The sequence below is a fragment of the Leptopilina heterotoma genome, unplaced genomic scaffold (assembly GCF_015476425.1).
Source record: "Leptopilina heterotoma isolate Lh14 unplaced genomic scaffold, ASM1547642v1 Lhet_142, whole genome shotgun sequence".
NCBI lineage: Eukaryota > Metazoa > Arthropoda > Insecta > Hymenoptera > Figitidae > Leptopilina > Leptopilina heterotoma.
Window position 1 is genome coordinate 925,063 of NW_025110861.1, and position 9,920 is coordinate 934,982.

At 28.5% G+C, this 9,920-nt stretch overlaps 1 protein-coding gene across 8 annotated transcripts in view; it reads left to right on the forward strand.

The window, feature by feature from the left end:
- Positions 1–9,920, forward strand: part of LOC122498168 (host cell factor 2-like) — a 71,038-nt gene that overhangs the window by 36,069 nt on the left and 25,049 nt on the right. For all 8 annotated transcript variants that reach the window (XM_043605786.1, XM_043605790.1, XM_043605783.1 and 5 more), the window contains one exon: positions 9,755–9,915. In XM_043605786.1, the coding sequence (XP_043461721.1) occupies positions 9,762–9,915 (154 nt within the window). In that variant the 5' untranslated portion in view covers positions 9,755–9,761. The remainder of the gene's footprint in view (positions 1–9,754; positions 9,916–9,920) is intronic.

Consider the following 9,920-nt stretch of genomic DNA (forward strand, 5'->3'; position numbering starts at 1 on the left):
TTAAATTAAAAAATATTTTGTAAAAATTTACAACGTGTTAATCTCTATTATATAGATATACGAGTGTATGTTTAACAGAAGGAATGATATATTCTTTATGTTTTGAGATATATTTTTGACGGATGATAAGATGCTCGAATCTTGCGCGATGAAAGCACTTTTCTTTGCCCTTCTGGGAAAGTGGAGCGTTATCGACCGAGAGCTTTATATTCTAGGGGACAGGCGTGCCTTGGGATATCTTCACCATAAAGGATGCATGGGGCTAGTATTTCATCTCTTTAGTCATTTCGGGGGCACCCAGTTACGTAAGGGGATTTTCTCTCGAGTCACAAGGGATGCCAACTATCAAAGGGTGCCTGCCTCTCCAAGTCTTGTATCTTTATTTTCCAACTGCCATACTCCCCACCACAAAAGTCCTTGCTCTTCCTTTTCAAATACTTGTCCTCTTTTCTCATTTATTTTTTTTCTCATTCATTTCTCTCACATTTTGCCTTCCAGAAATGACACTGGATTATATGTAGCGTTGCTCCTTTTACAGTCTACAAGATCACACATTCAAGCTCAAGGATTATGCTATGCTGTATATTAGGAAAGCTTTTACCATGTACTTCCACTAGAAATACTAATTTTTAAATGAAAAATTGAATCTAATTTTAAATTGTAATATAAAATGATTTTTAGAATGTATTTAAAAATTGTACATTTAATAAAGTATTTGTATTTGTGCAAACACTTTTTGTAGATGGTTATTCCATTAATTCACAGTTATAAACAAGGGATACTACAAATAAAGGGCTATTTACAATTTTATAACCAGTTGATCAAACTCCATGATAGAGTAAATAACTATTACATAGTGCCTAAAAGCAAATATGCTATAAGTCTGCTATAACTTTTTCATTTAGAACCAATGATTTTAAGGTTCAATTTTGGGTTAATTATTTCAAGGAAAAAGTAACTTGTTTCCTATTCTCAACTGAAAAAGCTTTTTCATTGCTGAAAAAGTGACCTGAGAAAATAAATTTCTTGCTTTATTTAAAAATCATTAAGTATTAACTTTATAAAATTATAGACTTTGTAGAATACATTTATATAAAATAGAGAAGAACGACTGCTCTACAATGTATAAATAAAAATTTGTAGGTCGTATGTATGAAATGTAAAACATCAATTAAAAATAAAACTAATAATATTAATTAAAAGAATGATTCTCATCATACTAAAATTTTATAACGTAACATAGGGAGCTGAATTCATAAGTGATTAAAAAATTTATAACCATTATAAAATGATGTAATTTTATATATTATTGGAATGTTTGTCTAACACATTAGAAGGGCTTGAACAACAACTTCCAAATGGTTTCATTTTTTTAAATGCTTTCAGTCAAAAGTTCTTTAATTTTTTTACACATTTTACCAAAATAATATGAAACAAAATACAGGGAATATGAAGAATGACAATATGTAATTGAAATCATCGGAAGTTGATTGAAATTGATTGATGAACTAAAATCAATATCATATATAGATAGCTTATAAGAAATACAAAAATTTATTAGTGAATATAGGGTAAAGGAAAATATTCCTTTTGTAACAAGAATAATGCACTTACTGTATCGGGTAAATTTACTTCATCATAAGCGAACATACAAGCTTTGACACAAGGCACCCTTTGCTTTTAGCAAACATGAATGAACAAAAATACTCACCTACACAAGCAAAAGCCCTCTACAGGAATATGTGCAGTACATGTGCAATTGTCCTCTCGCACGCTATGACAATCCACTTCCTAACTCGTTTTATTTACAGGCTATGTTTCGTTGAAAGCCTCCTTGGCTACAGAGAGTACAAGTATAGGGTGCGAAAAAAAGTAAAATGCTTTGTAGATAAGCTTTCTATATACGCCGCGCAATTTCCCTTCACCCGAAATTCGCTTAAAAAGCAGCTTTCGCTTACTTTCACTTTTCATGTCAAATTTCATATTGATTATCAATCATAATTTTATTTCTAAGTGCACTTTAGTGTTCATTTTCGTATGGCGCCTCTAAGTTATTTCTTACATTACTACTAGTGTGTTGATATAAAATTTCATGTTGTAAGCTTTTCATAAAAGGTTCCTACTAACTTGGCGTGAAAAATTGCCACAGAATTGCAAGAAATGATTGCTGCAAGCTTACTATGACAACCGGCTTTTGGAAAAACCACTATAGAGGCTCCAATATGGGCATATTTCTAGAACTTGTTATTTGGGCGTTTTTAACAAACATTTTTTAAATTTTTATCCGCCATTTGGAATTTTTGAAATCTGACTTCAGAATCATAATCAGCGACCCCAAAAACCCCTGTATGTCCATTACCCTAGTAGAAATTTGTCGTGGCATGACTAGATTTATTCAAGTTACTGTACAGTTTTAGTCATGGAAGTTTAATCTAGCTTAACTGGCGAATTACTAGACAGCTACTGCATAACACTGTTAAAGAAAATATAAAGTTGAACTTGATTATTACTGCATAGAAGTCCTGTACAGTTATTTTCATGGCACTGTCGAGGCGTTCCGAGAAATGATGTTCCAAAGTTTGTCGTGGCGTTAGCGCTACCGCCAGTTTCAGTAACTAAACAGTTGTGTATTGACATTTTCGAAATATTTTCTATAAAATAAATCTTTTGGTTTTACAGTTTATAGTTTTTATAATTTTAATTTTGTTCTTTTATTTTACTGTTGACAACTAAATAACAAATTTTTTAAATTATTTAATATTAAAATTTTGATTTAATAATAAAAATTTCTTTTCAATCAAAATTTATTTTTAATGAAAATTCCTTTAGAAAAAAAAAATTTTTTTAAAATTCGCTTCAATTAATTGAGTTAATTAAAATAACTAATTTTTTAAATTCAGAAGACAATTTCTTTTCAAGATTATATACTCTTATTATATGTATAAATATTAATTTAACAAACCTGTTACATACAAAAAGTTAGAATTGGTCCAATAAAGTGAGGTTATGTTTTACATTGATGAATTGACGTTGACATATGTATAGCTCTCCGATCTGAATAACAGAACTGTCTATAATTAATGACAGTAGACAGTAACAATTTATTACTAATTCCTTACGGAAAAAATAGACATAATTCTAGTTACACCCGCGAATTATTTCTTTCAGTGTATACTCTGATGTATTTATGGAAAATGTCTACACAACACTGTTCAGTTGCTGGACTGACGGTAGCGCTAACGCCACGACAAACTTTGAAACATAATTTCACGGAACGCCTAGACAGTACCATGAGAATAACTGGACAGACAGAACTTCTATACAGTAATAATCAATAAGTTCAACTTTAGAGTGTTATGCAGTAGCTGTCCAGTAATTCGCCAGTTGAGCTAGAAAAGATGAAAAAGGGAACTGCTTTACCTGCCGGTAGAGTATGGTTCTTATTTTTCCGGAATCGTCCATCGACTAGAACGGCCGTGATGCGTAAAGCGTGCGTTTAGGTATTTCGTCCCAGTGTGACCCGAGTTCGCTCCCCGAAACCGCTAGATATTTTTCGTTTGAACTGAATTAATTCTTCATATTAGGGTTTACTTATAAGTTTGTAGTGTGATAAAATAATAATATTTATTTCAGTGTTGTGCTTAATTAAAGGAAAAAGTGAATGTTGTTTAATGTAAAAAAATGACATGTGTTCAAGAATCAGTAATTTTTATATTTTTTTTTAATTATGTAGTTATTTAAAAATAATTTTACAGATAATTTATTATAAATCATTTATTATACGGAACAATAGATACACCAACAGTAAAAATATAGTTTCGTAAAATTTTAATTTATTTAATTTGTTGACAAAAAAATTTAACGTTATATTTTCAAATTTGTACGTGTTTAATACGTAACGTCAATATAAAGAAAGTTTTGACATTTCCAAGTGAATTATTTTGTATAGTTTTTCTACAGGACTGATGATCAGAAACTGTAAAATTTGACTGGACAATAACTTGAAGAAATTAGCGTGACATCACTTTATAGTTTTTAGCCAGTTTAACTGTAAAGTGCCTCGAAATTTTCCAGTGGAACTGTCCAGTGCCCTTAAAGATACTATGACAAATTTCTACTAGGGTTCCTTGATTGGAAAACGTCGATTTAAAATGTTAAATTATGTAAAACTATATAATCTATCTACAGCTTTCAAAAAAAAGGCATTAGAAAAAATCGTTTTTTTTCGACTCCCGCAATGGGAATCTCCCATTTAGCTAATTTTAAGAAACCGTATTCTAAGTGTGTAAAGTTTGCAATAGAAATTAGAAAAAACATGTGAGAGCTTGTTTGAGAAAAAAATTTCTTATGCATAATTCATAAAGAAAATAAAAGGAAACATCGTATAGGATACTTTTTACCACTGAAGAAAGATCGTTAAATTGTTCATAACTTCCTTGAGACTATATACTAGGGCGCCTACTATCTTATCGATACAATTATAACAACTATTTGTCTCGACATGGGATTTGCAAGATTTCCATATATTAGAGTCAGTCTCTGTTTAGTCGTCACATCCACTTTTCGGATGAGGCGATCAATATAGAAAACCTACACCAGAAGCTTCTTTTATTAATGCCGGACGCGTTTCTATCGATTTCATGAAAATTGTTTCGTATATGTGAATTTCCCAATTTATTAAAGCTAGAAATCCTTCCATTTCATTCCATGTGTATCTGTTAGGTCAACGTTCGCAATCAAGCAGTGTCAACAATGGCCGATGAATATCGACAAACTCAATCGAAAATCATATATATATATACGATGGGGAGCTGACTAAACTGCTTCATTTTAAGCCTTGAGATAACAATGAGGAAACTGTTATAGATAATAGAAAAGTAACATCACAAATAAATAAATGTTCTTATAAAGACAATTTTTTAGATCAAATCGTTTACAATTTTTTAATTAAAAAAATAACATTTATGTCTAAGGTGATAAAACATCTTCAATTTTCGTGCAACCAGAAACGAAATAATTATTAGCTATACCTCAGATAGTTCCTGGTTGCACGAAAATTGAAGATTTTTTATCTCCTTGGACATAAATGTTATTTTTTTAAATAAAAAAGCGTAAACGATTTGATCTAAAAAACTGTCTTTAAGAATATTTGTGATGTTACTTTTCTATTATCTAACAGCTTCCTCATTGTTATCTCAAGGCTTAAATGAAGCAGTTTAGTCAGCTCCCCATCGTATATATATGATTTTCGATTGATTTTTGTTGATTATCAACACAAATTTTGAAATGTATATATATGCTCAACTTTTGCATCGCAATCTCATCGCGATATTATGTCAAATTATTTCTAAACAAACTTTCTCTAATTTGCTTCTCTTCGGGAGCGTTCATAAATGATGTCACGTCAAATTAGTGATCAGCAACCCCTGAGTAACAAATTTCATTAAAATCAGACGATTTTTTAAAAATCGACCGCCATATTGGATCGGCCATTTTGAATTTTGAAATTCTGACGTAAGATTCGCCTGATTTTTAATCAACGATTATTTTATTAAATTATATTAAAATTATTTATAGAAATTTAATTTTATTAGACTTTTTGTAAATAATTATACATTTTTTAAAAAGAATTTCATTAGATTTCGTAAAAATAAATGTAATTTTTTAAGGTAATTTTAATTGAAATTTTTGAAAATAATTGAAATTAAAAAAAAAAATTTATTAAAACCTTTTGAGAATATTTGAATTGTTTAGAAAAATTGTATTACAATTTTTAAAAATAATTGAACATCCTAGAGAAATTTAATTAAAATTATCTTGAATGTAATTGAATTTATTCTTAGAAATTTTCTGAAAATTGTATTGAAAATAATTGAATTTCTCAAAAGAATTTTATATATTATTTAATTAAAAAAATAATTGAATCCTTTCTAAGAATTATACAATTTATAAAAGTAATTTAATTGTTGGGTAGAATTTTTTATCAGAATTGTTGTAAATAATTTAATTTTTATTAAAACTCTTGAAAATAATTGAATTTAAATAATATTTTTAAAAAAAATTAATTTATTCCTAGAATTCATTCCTAGAAATTTTATTAAAATTGTATTGAAAATAATTGAATTTCTCAGAAGAATTTTATTATTTACAAAAATAATTGAATTCTTGACATGAATTATACAATTTATAAAAATAATTGAATTGTTAGGTAGAATTTTTTATCAGAATTGTTGTAAATAATTGAATTTTTATTAAACCTCTTGAAAATAATTGAATTTAAATAATAGTTTTTAAAAATAATTGTATGCTATCGAGAAATTTTTTAAATTGTAAATTGAAAATAATTGAATTTCTTAGAAGAATTTTGTTATTTACAAAAATAATTGAATACTTGACTGACATGAATTATACAATTTATAAAAATAATTGAATTTCTCAGAATAATTTTATTATTTACAAAAATAATTGAATTCTTGCCAAGAATTATACAATTTTCAAAAATAATTGAATTGTTTCGTAGAATTTTTTATCAGAATTGTTGTAAATAATTGAATTTTTATATTGAAAATCTTGAAAACAATTGAATTATATAGTTTATTTACTCTCCCTACAATAGGTAGGGTTCGAGACTCCCAAGTACATACATAACAATCTTAACCTATATTTACAAAAATCCTTACAACTAAACATTCTCTTCATACAACTTAACCTAAAAACGCAACTCTCTCCACGCTCTCTACCTTACGCTCTTAGCCTATCGCCAGTGCCGGGCTTCCGTTTCCAGTTCCTTCTATGCCCATGCTGGCTTCAACCCAATTCGCCCACCCTTTTTTCAAAAACCTGCTTTCTCACTTCCCTTACACGCTCCAGTCCTCCACTTTTATCCATCCATCCATCCAAGCAAAATCTTCTCACCTCATTCTCAGCCTATACCTGTCTATCACACTTTACACACTTCCATCACTCCACCCATATCCTCCCCCACAACATACTTTACCCCATCCACCCAAATCCAATCCTTTCCCATTCTTACCTGTTTTCCTTTCACTCTCTCCGTCCACGCTCTTTCTCTCAATAGCCATAGCATTCTTCTCTCTCTCCAACATCTATCCTCATCTATTCTTATTACACTTCCTTTCAGTCTTCCTTTCACCCTCATTACATCCATTTTCTCTTCCTCACTACCCAACTCCACCAACCATAACTTTGGAACCCCATATTCACCCCTTCCTATCGCTTGTACCATTTTCACTGTGACATTAACCCCCACCCACGCCAACACTTTTTCCACTGCTCTTTTACCCTCCAACACACCTACTTTCATACCTCTGATCACTACATTTTTTTTCCTTTTTTCATTTTCTACTACATCCACTCGTCTTGACAAATCTCCCATTTTCCACTTTAACCTCTCATATTCACTTCCCTCAACTTTCTCAGTCCCCTCATTCACTTCCTTTATAAATTTTTCTAATCCATTCATTCTTCTCCACATGCTTTCCTTATCCTTTTTCCACTTACTATCCCATTCATTCCACATTTCCTGCAATTTCTCCAACCTCTCTTCAATTTCCACTATCTCTTTGTCCCTTGATTCCCCATCCTCACATATATCCATCAAATTTTCCCTTACTCTCTTCGATCCTTCATCCATCGCGTCCTTCATCATCCATACTAATTCTAACAAATCCATGCAATCCTCACACGTCATCTTTTTTCCATTCTTTCCTATTCCCCTTTCAAATACCCGCGCCTTTTTCTCATTCTCGCTAACACTACTTGAGTCAAACTCAGCCATTCCAGAAATCTACCTTATCACTCAAATGCTCAAAATTTTTCCACTGTCTCTCCCTCCTCTCTCTCACTTCAAGCCACCTAACCTCACAAAACACACTTCTCTTTTTTACCTTTTTATCACTGACACATTCACTACTCTATACCAACATACCTTTCCTTTACACTACCGCAAATTACACTACACACTCAGCACTCTACACTACCCACCCTTTTTTAAAACCTTTATATTTCTCAAAAAAACTCTTAACTCTTTCCAAACGCGTGTACACCGAAACGGTACCGGAAACGGAAGCCGAAAACAATTGAATTTAAATAATATTTTTAAAAATAATTGTATTCTTTCGAGAAATTCCTCCAAAACATTTTATTTTTTATGAAAATAATTGAATTCCTTTGTAGAATTTTATTATTTATGAAAATAATTGAATTCTTTTATAGAATTTTAATATTTCTGAAAATAATTGAATTCTTGCGAAGAATCTTCTTATTTATGAAAATAATTAAATTCTTGTGGAGAATTTTACAATTCATAAAAATAATTAAATTGTATCGTAGAATTTTTTCTGAATTTTTGAAAATAATTGAATTTTTTGAAGGGATTTTATTAAAAATTGTTGAAAATAATGATTTTTAAAAAGAATTTTATCAAAATTGTTGAAAATAATCGAATTTAATTAATATTTTTAAAAGTAATTTATTCTTTCGAGAAATTTTTATGAAAATTTTATTGAAAATAATTGAATTACTTTGTAGAATTTTATTATTTTTATGAATAATAATAATTGGATTCCTTATTGTAGAATTGTATTATTTATGAAAATATTTTAATTCTTGCGAAGAATTTTCTTATATTTATAAAAATAATTAAATTTTTGTGGAGGATTTCACAATTCATAAATATAATTGAATTGTTTCGAAGATTTTTTTCTGAATTTTTGAAAATAATTCAATTTTTTGAAGGAATTTTATTAAAAATTGTTGAAAAGTAGTGATTTTTTAAAAAGAATTTTATCAAAATTGTTGAAAAGAATCGAATTTAATTAATATTTTTAAAAGTAATTTATTCTTTCGAGACATTTTTATGAAAATTCTATTGAAAATAATTGAATTTCTTCGAAACATTTTATTTTTTATGAAAATAATTGAATTCCTTTGTAGAATTTTATTATTTTTATGAATAATAATTGGATTCCTTATTGTAGAATTGTATTATTTATGAAAATATTTTAATTCTTGCGAAGAATTTTCTTATTTATAAAAATAATTAAATTTTTGTGGAGGATTTCACAATTCATAAATATAATTGAATTGTTTCGAAGATTTTTTTCTGAATTTTTAAAAATAATTCAGTTTTTTGAAGGAATTCTATTAAAAATTGTTGAAAAGTAGTGATTTTTTAAAAAGAATTTTATCAAAATTTTTTTGAAAATAATCGAATTTATAATTAATATTTTTAAAAGTAATTTATTCTTTTGAGAAAGATTATTAAAATAGTATTGAAAATAATTAAATTTCTCTCAAGAATTTTATTATTTTATGAGAATAAGGAAATTCTTGCGGAAAATTTAATTAAAATTCTTGAATAATATTAAACAAGAATATTTAATATTATGTACTTAATAAGTGAATTCTTCAAATTTTTAAATCTTTAATTATTCAAAAATTGATGTTTATTCTTGAAAATATAAAATTGTTTAATTTACCAAATAATTATAATAATTTATAAATCAAAACATCTTTTATTTATATAATTTTATGGCTTCCAAAAATATTGAATTAATAATTTATAAATTTATAATAGCGGACACACTATGTTGAACATTTACAGAAAATTATTGAACTAAACAAAAAAAATTCTATGACAGAGAGTCTGGGGTTAATGATTTCAACTTTTTTAAACGTATAGGGTCCAAATAAATTGGCATTAAAAACATAAAATTTACATTTTATGTTACAGATAAAAAATGTGGAGCTCGGTTACAGCAGCCGGTGTGGAAAATGGACCTGCACCACCATCTCGAAGTAAACATAGTGCAACCCTCCTTGGAGGTCACGTTTATCTTCTAGGTGGTCGAAATGGTAATCTTCCACTGAAAGATCTCTGGCGTTATAGTCTCGGTAAG